Source organism: Centroberyx affinis, unplaced genomic scaffold (assembly GCF_046629955.1).
Source record: "Centroberyx affinis isolate AG114_WGS23_722 - 3 ecotype Tasmania unplaced genomic scaffold, CSIRO-AGI_Caff_v1 ptg001915l_1, whole genome shotgun sequence".
NCBI classification, from domain to species: domain Eukaryota; kingdom Metazoa; phylum Chordata; class Actinopteri; order Beryciformes; family Berycidae; genus Centroberyx; species Centroberyx affinis.
The window spans coordinates 124411-137787 of NW_027280278.1; the positions used below are offsets into that span (position 1 = coordinate 124411).

At 42.8% G+C, this 13377-nt stretch overlaps 1 protein-coding gene across 1 annotated transcript in view; it reads right to left on the bottom strand.

Moving 5' to 3' along the window:
* Positions 1-13377, bottom strand: part of kaznb (kazrin, periplakin interacting protein b) — a 55971-nt gene that overhangs the window by 17147 nt on the left and 25447 nt on the right. The window contains 1 exon segment of the mRNA XM_071530342.1: positions 9815-9922. Within this exon segment, the coding sequence (XP_071386443.1) occupies positions 9815-9922 (108 nt within the window).

The following is a 13377-nucleotide window of genomic DNA, read 5'->3' on the forward strand; positions in this document are numbered from 1 at the left end:
CAGCAGTACTGACCTTGTAAATGACTATTTAACATACCCATTTACATACTGTACAGTACACTGCAGGGGCTTCGGTGGCTGTTGACAGACAGGTCAGGGTTGTATGGGAGGGCTGCTCAGTCTGGTTGAATGGCTTTTGCTTCTATGGCACAAATATGTTGGCCAGCTACTGTTTACACTACAACTGTGACAACTACAGGCTTTCAAGTCAATCCCAGCCTGTCGCTGAGTGAAAAAGACTCAGAGAAGACAACATTGCACAAAGCCTCGCCCTGTAAGTGCATTGATCCTGCGTGATCTCTATGGGCTTTCATTAAAGCGTATTGCGTGTCCTGTACAGTATATAGATGGCAGAGCAGGGAGGGATGTTTTTTTTGGACAAAAGCATTAGTGGGGAATGCTATCGTAATCTCTCAGTATGTTTTAAAATCTCACAATCTTTGGATTTAATTGTCAGTTGCCACAAAAATCTGGAAATAGAGCGTAGAGGTGTTTTGGTGCCTTCCATGGTCCGGTCTCCCCTGCGGTATTTTCACTCATTGTTCTGTTCTTCCCTGGTGGCTCTTGTGGTGTTGCTGTACAGCTGTAATATGCTATCTATTGGGTGGATGGGGGTGGGGGGTGGGGGGGGTGGAAGCTATGGAACGAAAGCAGTAATGACTTTCAATGGAATGTGCTGAGAAATTTTCTGCTGTAGCATTGCAGGTAGTGTAGCTATAGTACAGCAGGACAGCAAAGCAACTACATCATTTCATGGTGCATTTCTCACACAAATCACTATGTGGCAAATATTCAAATTAGGAAATATCAGGAAACCTATTCCAAAGTTTTCTTTAAACAAAAAACAAAAAAAAAAATATATATATATATATTTAATATGACAAATGTACACTAGGGACGAGGAAGGAGTTCAAAAAAACAGCAAAATAACAAAAGCTTCTATGTGACTCACTGATATGAGCAGAGCTACAACAAACACAACCTGGAACATCATTAAAATGCTTAATCACAGGCCTCTTCAACATTCCTTTCATAAGCTTTTCTTTTTGATAAGCTATACAAAGAGCGAACCAATAAAAACATCAAAAACTCTGCCTCCTGCTCAGAGACTGTGCTGTGGAACAAGAAACATTAAGGCTGTTTCTCTGCTAGGTAGCTGCATTGCAGGTGATTATGTTGACTTAAACTGTCAGTCTCCCTGAGGGGATGCAAGGGATGTTTCTGTAACGACTTGTCAGCCAAATGATATGGTGGCCACTGGACCAAATTAGCTCCTGGTTATGCTGACCTCCATGACACAGTAACGCCTGACTTTCAAACCTCATCAGTCACTACTTTCCTCCAGAACACACTGATTTGTTGTCTGTGTCTGCCAGGAATCCCATACTATCTGCAGAATGAGAAGGGCAATGTACATTCTGTATTTTCTCTCTGTTTTTCCCCATGAAATTCCAGCTCTACAAGTCATCATGAGCAAAATATGCAAATCATACACAGTCAAAGGCATAACTACTGAGACACTACACTAAAATAAACCTTTTCTACTGTTAACTCCTATACAGTGAAACGTTGATTTCCCAGCAAAATATGATTACGGGACAAACAACAGTAAAACAACAGCAAAAAGAGACAAACTAACGATCACTCTCCCAGTGCTTTTATATCACTGTAACAGTGATTAAGGGTCATACAAATAAACTAGACTAGACTTATGTTGACAGCAACCCACAGTAGCTGATCCCTATCATAGTTAATGTGGATTTCAATCAAAAATAGCATCTTGGCCTTATAGCCACATACAGCAGAAGGTCCAAGGACCAAACACAGTCTGCATGGCTAACCAACATTACTAATTCTATTTAATGCATATTTGATTTCTCTGCAACATTATGTCTATACTATATTCACACATATATTCATTGGCTGGAGGGGTATCCACTAATTAAGGGATAATCCTCAACAAGGTTAACATTATTGTTTATTGCATCTACAGGCAAACATTAAACAATTTGAATGGATGACTCAGAGACAAAGAACCACTCCTTTTCACTCCAAAGCCGCATGTACAATACTGTACAGTATGGAACATAAACGCTAGAAGTCAAATAGCAACTTCGGCATCATATTTGTAATATACTCTATCAATAATGTCAGAATCATCATGACCACATATTCATATAGCCCAACTGTTTTCTTATATTGATCCATTCATTCTGTCATTCATTATAGGATTTCATTAAGTTGCCTGGGTGCTCGCAACAAACTTTTACAGGCTGGTGATCATTATCAATAAATTTGCTTCATCTTCCACCGCGGCTCAGCATCCACAGCAGCTGTGACTCCATGTTTCTCCACCTCCTCTGTCTCAGGGCAACACCAGGCTCCTGCTGCTGGTGGATGGCTATATCTGGAAGGCCTTTGTGTGTGTGTGTGTGTGTGTGTGTGTGTTTCTGTGTATGCGTGTGTCTGCGTGTGCGTGTGTGCACATGCTCACAGCTGGCTAAATCTGCACTGTACTATGAGAGGAGCATATGTCTGCTGAGCTCTGGCCTCCACTAATTACAGTATAAAGAAGATCAGTTGAGATTGCCTTGGGAGATGACAGCAATCTGCTTCGGCTCTTGATCAAACTCATCATGCAGGTATACAGTAGCTTTGACAGGCAGGAAAATAGAGAATGAACTAGAATGAACTTGCGAGTTAGGTATTATTAGGTGTGCGATAAGCCCCATCTTATTAATAATCTGTGTTAGCTTTAGAGTGCTTTCTCGTACGACACCCTCAGCCTATCTGAGGAGAATTACACTGCACAGGACAGAATACATTTATTTTAATATAGTAGGGATTGCACTAGTCACCATGGCCCATCTATTTCAATGAAATACCCATATAGCTACTCAGCATATTCATTCAATTCTTCTCTCGCTTCATCCTTTCTAAAAAATGCAGAATCACCTAAGTTAGCAAAAAGAAAAGAGATAACTCTCGCCAAACCACTTGAAACTGAGAGGTCTTATATGAAAAAAAAATGGCTGTTCAGAGCCGCCTCTAAAGGAACATTCTGTAATCTCTTGGAAGATATAAGAGCAATCTGTTTACATCTCAAGACAAAAGGATGTCCCAAATATAAGGATTTATATAAAAGGATAACATCAAATCAATATGAAATGAAATGGAAGCCCCACAGAAAGAGAGAGAGAGAGAGAGAGAGAGAGAGAGAGAGAGAGAGAGAGAGAGAGAGAGAGAGAGAGAGAGAGAGAGAGGCTTCACAAATAGCAAACACATTCATTCTGTCAGAGGCTTCCTGCTGAGTCTCAGTTTGTGGGGAGGAGAGGTGGGTGGGAGAGGTAGGCTGCAGCGATTAGGGACTCTCTAAATCATTGGCAGAACTATATTTAGCGGCTTTATTGTTAATTTGTACTATAGGCACAGGAAGAACGTGTGCGGGAATGGCGCGTGGGCCGTACAGACCAGTGTGGGCTGGATAAAGACAGATTTGACATGCTTAAGCTACAAATAGGAGTACGAGCAATGATGAGCGTTGGTCTTTCTACCAGGAGAGAGAACGCACCCAGAGCAAACTCCTTATTCCTGATGCGTCGATACACTCCCCGTCAGACTTCCCGTACACTCTGAATCCTGAAAAGCCCCTGCATGTAAGGGTCAGGTCCATTTCCCACTCAGGGTATTACAGTGCCTTTCTATAATATATATGGGCATAAATAATGCATGGTGCTAGCTCTCAACCTTACCTGACCAGAGTATCCTCCACTTAATAATAACTCACCACAGTGAGCAGCAGAAAGTGGTTTGGTACAAGAGGTACATGCTAATATAAATGTTAATCATTTTTACTATGATTTTACTCCATACATTTGACTTAACACACTGTAAGTCAGTAGAAATGACATGCTAATCTGGATGAACTCTACTCTAATGCTGGGTCACTAGAATAGATTAGAATAGATTCAGCGAGCATTAACTCAAAGTCTTACATATTATTTGTGTGCATGTGTGTGTTTTTTGTGCATGTGTGTCTGTGAGCATGCACGCCTGTCTGTGTGTGTGTGTGTGTGCGAGCGCATGCACATGTATATCTGTGAGTGTATACAGTATCTATGGGGAACAGCTTCCATTAATTAATTGTCTGTGGGTTTACATTACAACTGGGGTCAGCACAAGGATGCCAAGTGCAGATAGCTGTAATTGATTCACACGTTTATTATGTGCAGATTAGGCTCGCTGCCAGGGATGTGCCACTGGAAGAGTGCTGAGAACTTGGACCGGGCTATTTAGAGGTGCAATTTGAAAACATCCCCTTACTATCACTGCTGAACACATTGATATCGCTTGCTGTGCATGGGCCTGATTTAGTGCTTGATTTATTGCTTATACATGAAGTTTATTAGCCAGTGATGAACAAAATGCCATAGGGCCTACTGTCCAGGATCCTCAATCCTCAGAAACATCTGTCAGTGACACAACAGGATCTATTCTGTAGAGAACTGGAATTCCACATGACTGATATGCTACACAACCTCCTTCATGTCCTTGGGCAAGGCAGTTCAATCCCACAAGTTCCAGCGGCGCCTGTTCTGCAGCTGGCGCTGTGTTGCTGCCCACGCTTGTGTATGAAACTTTAAAAGGTGTAATAAGTTGTTTAAATCGATATTTTCTATTGTAATGACGGCAATAAATACTGTTTCTATGCCCAGTACTATTCAATGTTATGCTGTGCAGAGGATGGAAGTAATAGTTGTTCCTGATTAGGATATCCAAGCTCTGAGTAGCTACAGGATACAGCACAGACAATGAATGAATAGAGACAATAGAGGAAAACCTTGATGCTGAACAAAGCTCTCCTCTCCATGGAGGTGTGCCACATTTTGTCTCTAGTGGTCTTGGTGAAGGACTGGGCCTGTTGAGCACGGCACTATGGGACTATGAGTGTGAGTGTGAGTGTGACGCCAGCTCTGATGGTGCCATCTGTCTGCAGCAGTGCGCTCGGTCAAACTCATTATCTTCTGCAATTCGGAGAGGCAACCTCTGGGTGTGGAGTAGATCAGCAGCAGTAGGAGTCACGCAAAACACAGCGGGATCAAACTTAGCCTGATTCCCTCAAATACCACCAGGACACACACACACACACACACACACACACACACACACTAAATACACACATATAAACAGTGACACATCAAAACTAAATAAGCTTGTGCAACTTTTCTTGTTCTGTTCAGGAACACTGACATCAAAAACCAATGCATGACATCTAAGCAAATAATAAATATCGTGTCTCAAGGACAGACGCTCTGCCAAGGAGTTTGAATAGAATTCAAATAGCTATGACTTCTCCAAATATACTGTATCTTCAATCAACTAACACATAATCACTTGCTGGACAATATGCCTGGTTCCTACATTAATCCAAGGACAGGAGCCAATGTAGATATTGTCAGTCCTGCCAGTCCTCACAGATTATGGATGGTATAGTCTACTGAGCTACTAAATGCTGTAATACAGCATAATATCAAACCAAACACCACTCTAGTACAGTGCTTATAGGAGATTAACAGATTAGCATATTATCCATATGAACATGTCATATTTAGGTCAGCATTCAGTTCTCATCTTCAATAAATAACACTGGTCTATAGAATAGATGAAAACAAAGTAGTAATGCCGTGTGAAAAAGTGACCAAAAAAATGACAGAAAATTACATGCAATATAACCCTTCAATAAATAATAATAATAATATCGCTATGTATTGTTGTAAACGTATTTATCTCTATATTACTAGATGGGAGTTTCAGAAATGAAGAGGTTTGGTTGTGTCATTCAAATTCCCCTCATAGAATCAATGCGAGTGATCAAACACATGGACACACACGTGAACCTGAATCCACACACACCACTGACTCAATCCAGTTTTATGGCCTGCGCCGCTCCTCCAATACACACAAACAACACCCCCCCCCCCCCCCCTCTCTTTCTCTGTCTCTCACTCACCAGCCTTCCCCTCCTCCTTCTCGGACCTCATGTCCTCCTCCTCGGCACAGGCTCCACTCGGCTCCACTGTCAGTCGTGGTGTGTGTTCTCATAGCAGGTGAAAAAAAAAACCCCGACAACACACATACATACATACACACACCATTCAAACTAACACACACAATGCACCACAGGCAGCCTAGTGAGCCAGCCGCTCCCAGCTCTGGTCGCTATGGCTCCACCCAGACAGGTTACTAGGAAGTACTCTCCTGTGTGAGCCAGTCAGCCTGCTTTCCTGCTCTCTCTCTCTCTCTCTCTTACTCCCTCTCTTCCCCCTGTCTTTCTCTCTCTCTCTTTCTCTGTACCTGGTTTGTGACACGCCCAGCGGCAGCTTGGACAACATTCAACCATCCCCTATTCTGTCCCCCCACCTCCACCCTTCACTCCAAAGAGGTTAGTATCTTCAGCGGTATACCCCTCCCTCTTTCTCTCTCTCTCTCTCTCTTTTCCCTCACATGCATGGGGCGAGGGGGCGAGGCATGCCTCTGGCCTCAGGTAATAGGCCAGGTGAGTCACTGGAGCAGCCGCCGCAGCAACGGCACTCTCACTCCACCTGATGGCAGAGAGCTAGCTAGCAGAGGACAGACTCAGTACACACACACACACACACACACACACACACACACACACGCCTCTCCAGCTCAAACAGAGAACAATACATCCTTCTGTATGTGTGCTGTGTGCTCTCTCGGAGCCCACAATGCCTTTGTAGCCTCCGTGAGTTTACATTACTCGCTTCCTGTGTGTTTTGGCAGAGGGAGGCAGGAATGTAAACTTTGAATAAGAACGCTACACGTGTAAACTTTGAAACAAATGACAGTGAAAATAGATTGCCGCAGCAGTGAATTGATGCCAGGCTAACATAATATGCCACGTTTCTCATCCAAAGTGCCTTATACTACTGTGAGTGCCTGCAAAACCCTAACCCTGGCAGTGTTAGCACCATACTCTACACATTGAGGCATGCAATAGCACATGGTCACACTTTATAGTCTGTACAGTCACTGTATAGTCTAATGTTGATACTCAGCTTTCTATCAAGTGACTATAATGTGTCACAAAATGTCTACTGGGTGATAAGATAAGATATAAGTGATACTCATAATTGTGTGAGTATTCTAGAGATATTAAATGTCTTGGCTAGGTTTAATCTTAGAGTTGGGGTTAAGAAATAGGCTACGGATAGGGTTAGGATTAGGGTTGGGTTTGTTTATTGCTATCCCATGACTCTCCCTGCATCATCCAACGACGTGTGTGGGACCCATCATGTGAGCATGTTGTCTCCCTCTAGAGATTGGTGGTTGGGTTTAAGCATGGGGTTCCCTGGTTGGGTTAGGGTATGTCTTCTGGTCGAGGGTTACAGGTTAGGATTACATAGTCTGCGGAGATGCAACAAATAGACAAGTGACACTTTGTTGAACATCTATTTTTTGTAGATGTTTTTGAGTAAATAAAGTGTAACTAAAGTACCGAGCATGTTAAAATGAACCTATAGGCTGAGGTGTCTTTGACCCTCCCAGGGACTGTTTTTCTTCCATGTCCTGCTGTCAGTGTCTGTTAGAGGGGGGTTTGGATGTGTGTAGACACAGTCACAGAGGAAATAAAGTTTGGGCTGATCCAGTCTGTCTCACTGGGCTCTTTAGGACTGAAGCCCTAAGGCAGGTACAGGTAATATGAGGAGAAGAGATAGGGCTGCCGCTGAATTACTACTGCAGGCAGAGCCAACTGGGATATAACGTTAGATTGGAATCTTTGCTTTATGAGTATTTTAGTAACATAACTAGCATGCTAAAACATGAGAGAGTAGCACAATGTTTGTGTGTGCGTGTGTGCGTGTGTGTGTGCACGCATGCATGTGTATACAGTGTGTATACTGTGTTTGTGATAAGGAGAGAGCGATGAGTTACACCTCTTGCTATTAAAGACATGACAGCAGTTCACACACCAAGCCTGCCTGCCTGTCAGAGGTTGATGCTCAACGTTTCAGTTCTGTCCAAAGATCAGATGCGCTCGGACCAGATACTCGTCACACGAGGCAATGGATCTGTCAATCACTCACTGACACCTCAAGGATTACAGCCGGTCTGATTCTCTCTGGTTGAGTTGAGACAATAAATTGCAGCACAGTAGTACAGCAGTGGATACAACAACCACTTCCTTATTACTAGACTACATGTATACATATAGCCTAGCAAATACATTTATTCTACAAATTATTGTGCTTGTGCTACTGTTTATTGTTTACTCCTTTATTGCAACTGACTGCGGTTTTTCGGCACAGCTGGACATCGGACCACTGTGAGTCTGTAATTGTAATGTTCCATCACTGTTCAAGCGGGTTTAAGAAACTGAGGATTACAGTTCTCACGTCCCACAGAGCATAACTAATAGAACTTTTAAATTTGCTATTTCTACGCAATTAGATAAATCATTTCTAGACAGTCTAGTTCCAGCTACATTTAAAGACTTGTTTGTGGAGTTATATCATATGAATAAGAAAATTTTGACCAAAATGTAGCACTTTTGAATTTCAAGGTCAGACTGTAGCTTGCCTCACAGCTATGTTGAATCTTATTCATGACACTGCTTTTATCCTGACAGTTCTTCAGTCTGAAATTTTCCACTCCCGCCTGTCCTTATTCTGGGGCTTAACTCACTGTATTACTATGTCATTGATTTGCTTGGCTCATATGCAAGCCAGAAGAAATCCTAAAAGCCCTCTTTTTCTATCCCCCACCCTCTTTCTACTGTATTGCTCTCCCTTTTCTCAGCTGCGCACGGTTGACCTGTCACTCTGCATTATCAGTGCTGGGGAGTGTTGATAGAGAGCCGGGACACAGCGGCATTAAAATATTAGCTGGCCTTGAGAGAGGAGAGGAGGTGAAAAAGAGGAGGAGGGAAGTCGAAAGAAAATGATGGACACTGGGAGAAGAAGGAGAACGAGAGACTCGGGTCACCACTGTCTCTGCCTGGGGTTGATGGAAATGACATGAGACTCATCTAATAGCCACTGACTGCACTCTGCCAGCTTCAAGGGGCTCGATTGGATGAAAAGATTAGAATTACAATTGCGGGGGAGACTTTCTGGTTTGGTGTCGATAATAGAGAATAATAAGAGTTGTTACGATGAGAAAATGGAATGGCCACAAGGCTTATAGATTAAGCAACAATATCCATGTGATCAATATCAGAGTTTATGATGATACCTTCTGTGGTGAGAAGTATCATTACAGGTTGGTCAGTGTGATTAACATAGATGGGAGAGTGAGAGACTATTATCCTAAACCACACAGGCCTTTCTACAAAATACTTGATTTCTCAAATTGCAGAGAGTGATTGGAGAAAATAAGGGGCCATGTCACAATGCAATAATCACACAATACAATAAAATGCAGTGCAATAAACTCCAATAAATCTCCATTCAGATTAAAGCCATTTGCAAAGTAAAATGCTTTATTCTGACAAGAAGTCACCCTCTTGCTGTCAAGTTTTCTATGTGAGTCACATAGTCAGATGCTAGCAGTCCGCACTGTGTCTGGTGAGAAAACATGTTATTTGGCCTGTATAAATCAAAGCCTGCAGTGAGCAATACCCAGAGCTGTTATCTGATTGTTCTCTCTCTCTTACCTGGTGCAGGCCTTTGCTCTGGCGTTAACCTCCCAGACAAGCTGACAGCTCTGTGCCTTTTAACTGCCAGGACAAATCACCATGCACACTTCCTGCTGTCACCAAGGCAACACCTTGTATTTTTGAGCAACACCCTACCTTTGCCTAGCGAGGAGTCTGGAGTGCCAAAGTCCATCAAGCTGGATATCTCTGTTGGGTAGCACATGTCCGTCACTACTGACTTCTGCCTGTGATGCACTGATGGATCTGCAGGGAGAGAAAAAAAAACCTGAGAATTAATTTAATTGCATGGAGAATGTCAAATGAATCGGATGTTTAGTCTCTCATCAAAACATTGTGCATCGTGAGATAACTTCTTATTCGTATTCACACAGCCAGAGCGCTCTAATAGGACTCATACAGATGGATTAATGGCTGAGTTTGTGTGTGTGTGTGTGTGTGTCTTTGTGTGTGTGTTTGTGTGTAGCAATGGCATGCTTGTGAAATCAGATGATTCATTCTGACATGATGTCAATTCGATACGCACTCCTGAAATGCTTTCAGACGCTCTGCAAATATCAATCTCCCATATAGTTTACTGCAGTTCTCCTCACCAGTTCAAAGCAATAATACACAGTCAGAATTAGTAGATAATTATGCTTGTTTAATGCTTGTTTAATTATCATACGAACACCAGGCTACGCTTTCGCTCCCTTATTTTCCATCAGTTTCTGTTTCATTTTTTTCACACCTTGTCCCTTCTCTTGTCTCTGCTATCTAGTCCTCAAATGGAATCTATCCGTCTGTGTGATTATACAAATACTCTGTTGAGCCGTTTTTGCGCTCTGTACACACATCTAATGACACTGATCAAGGTCCTATGTGTGTGATGAGCTCCACTGGATAAGGCTCATCTACTCCTTGCTCATCATTTTCTCTCTGTTCTCTTAGAAAGTTGTTTCATTAAGTCCAAGACGAGAACAGGGTAAGGCAGTAGCTAGCTCTCTTCATAATCATCTAACTTTCCCTGTCCACTCCTTTCCCTCCACTTCCTTTCCCCAAGGTTTTAATTCACTGTGTACAGCATGAAATGCTATAAAAAAAAAAAAAAAAAAATGATGAGTGGCGGCAGCAATATCCCCGTTGTGCCAGGGAGTCATTTTGTGGAGCAGACACCGCATCATAAAAACTGAAATAATGTCTTCTGAAGAGGGCTTCCAGTCCCCCTGGATTGATCTGAAATCTTCTCACTAACAGCAAATCTGCAGATCTTAAGTCTGCAAATATGGAATATGTGGAAATATGCTATTCTCAGGCGATAAATGTTGGATCCCGTTCCAGTCACGGGCCACAACACAGCACATTCTGAATATGTTGAAACATCAATGAAAAAAATAAAACATGTTCTCGTTAATTGGAAGCAAACAAAAAAAGTGGCCTGTCATTTTTCTAGTTAAACCATAGACCTCAGCAATGAGTACAGCAATACGCATCTATCCATAGGCCATTATTGCAGTGCCATCTGCACCACCACTCTTGCTGAACAATGTTCTCACACTTCTCTCCTAATCTGCAGGTTTTGACAGTTTCAATTTCACAACCGTATGGTATTTCTCTAGATCACTGACCTTCCCCTCCCTTTTTCCCTCCTCCTTCCTCCTGTCCTGTCGATAACTGTTTAGGTGTTGCTCGGCTGACCTTTCCTTGGTCTTTAAAATGGAGATTGGACAGCAGGATACCCACAGGCGGGCTCATGCTGGGCCACTCCATGGCTGCCTTACTTAGCACACACAATAATGAGAGAGAGAGAGAGAGAGAGAGAGAGAGAGAGAGAGAGGTTGAAGCTGCTGGCAATGGAACAAATTCACAGGGAATCTATTCCAGCACTCAGCTGAAGGAGCTGGCTCTTCGTGTGCTTATAAATAAACATGTCAATTAATACATACAAATGGAAGGCCAGAACAACAACTCCCCTGTTTGGAAAATTAATTTAGCCGTTGTTTAGAAATGCACTCAAATCTTATTTATCTGAATTGAGAGGTCTGCCAAACGAGCAAAATTAACAACCGTGAATTATATTGATTATTACAGGGTGTTTTGGATTGCGTGTGTGTGTGCGTGTGTGTGTGTGCGCATGTGTGTGTTTCGTATTATGAAAAAGCTTCGCTCCAGTACTGGGGCTTCAGTGGTCTGAACATTTCACTGGTCCAAACGACCTCCCATTCCCGAAGGGTTTTTAATTAGCCAGGTTCCATTGTATTTCAAGGGGAAAAACACCCTGTCATTGTGTCTTGTGTCAGCGCTGTAAGGTATGTGAATGCATGCTGGAGAGAATGGGTATGTCCTGGGGAATGAGCAGTATATCAGCCACCTCATTTCATTGCCCGGTCAAACCGCCGCTGTGAGAGGTTAAAGGTTACGGAAATAATGAGCCGGAGCGGTGCTGGACTGTCGCTAACCTGAATGACCAGCACAGGTTTGTTGGCGCAACAGGAGCACCAGCAACAGGCTATTGACTGTGCTCTCAACCACATCAAAAACAATTTACAGTATTGTAATTTAGCTCCTACAGTTATCTCATCAACCTCTCTCCCTCTCTCTCTCTCTCTCTCTCTCTCTCTCCCCCTCAGTTCCTTTTTCCTCTACTGAACACAACATATTAATGAAATAATCCATTGCGATAAGAGCAAATTTTCATTACGCCTGTTCTCTGGCACGTTCATATCGCACGGCATTCATTATTAAAGCTTTATGATAAGTCTTTCAGAAATTAATAAGGGACTTCTTTGCAAGCGACAGGGGGGAAAAACACAGACCTGACAGCATCACAAGGGTAAACACCCATGAGATATTAATGAGATTTCGCTGATAGCATATGACTACACAAACATCCCCAGGTTGAGTGGGAAGTGCGTCTCTACAGAGCGGCTATTCAGACCCCCGCCACGACTTGTGTCCCAAGCAATCTGAATTGCTTTTGCGTCTCTTAAAAGGGCAGAAATAAACCTTTCCGATTTCAGCAAGTGGGTCATTGAGACATCTTTTTTAAATTACCTCTAAAGTATTCAGCTATTGCGTAAGCTGTCCTTTTGACTATCAATACATTTCTTGTCCTGAATAATCTTGCTGTCCCTTTCCAGCTCGCATACACAACTGAAGGACACATAAGACATCTATGGGGTCACCTTAAAAGCACATCATGGAAGGAGGAGACAGACACTCAGTAGAAATTGGAGTGGTGGCAGAATGAGGAGCAACTATCAGTGGATCTGCAGATAGTTCATCTTTGCCCCCCCTCAGCCAATCCTTAATTACATTGGCATTCAGTCTCTCATGTAGCAGACACATTCGCTCCTATATCAATCATCGCACAGGAAAGGGAGCGGACAATCGCCACGCTGCCCTGAAATGCCCTCCTGCTGAACGCAATAACGCGGTTGCATGTGTGGGATCATCCCGACTGACTTAGACAAACCCGGATAGGCACCACTTATAATAATTAATGATGACAGGAAACACGCTGTAATTCTCAGGTCATCCATTTTGAGTAAAAGTGCAGGCTAGCTTTGAATGCTGATTGGCTATCAGAGTGGTCATTATATAAAAGCAAAGGCCACTGCCCAGAGCCTTGTAATTAACTCAGGCTCTCACCGGGCCACATTGTGAAAGGGGCACTTCACCGAAAATAAAGGTTACTGACTGTGAACACTGTCTTCCACATT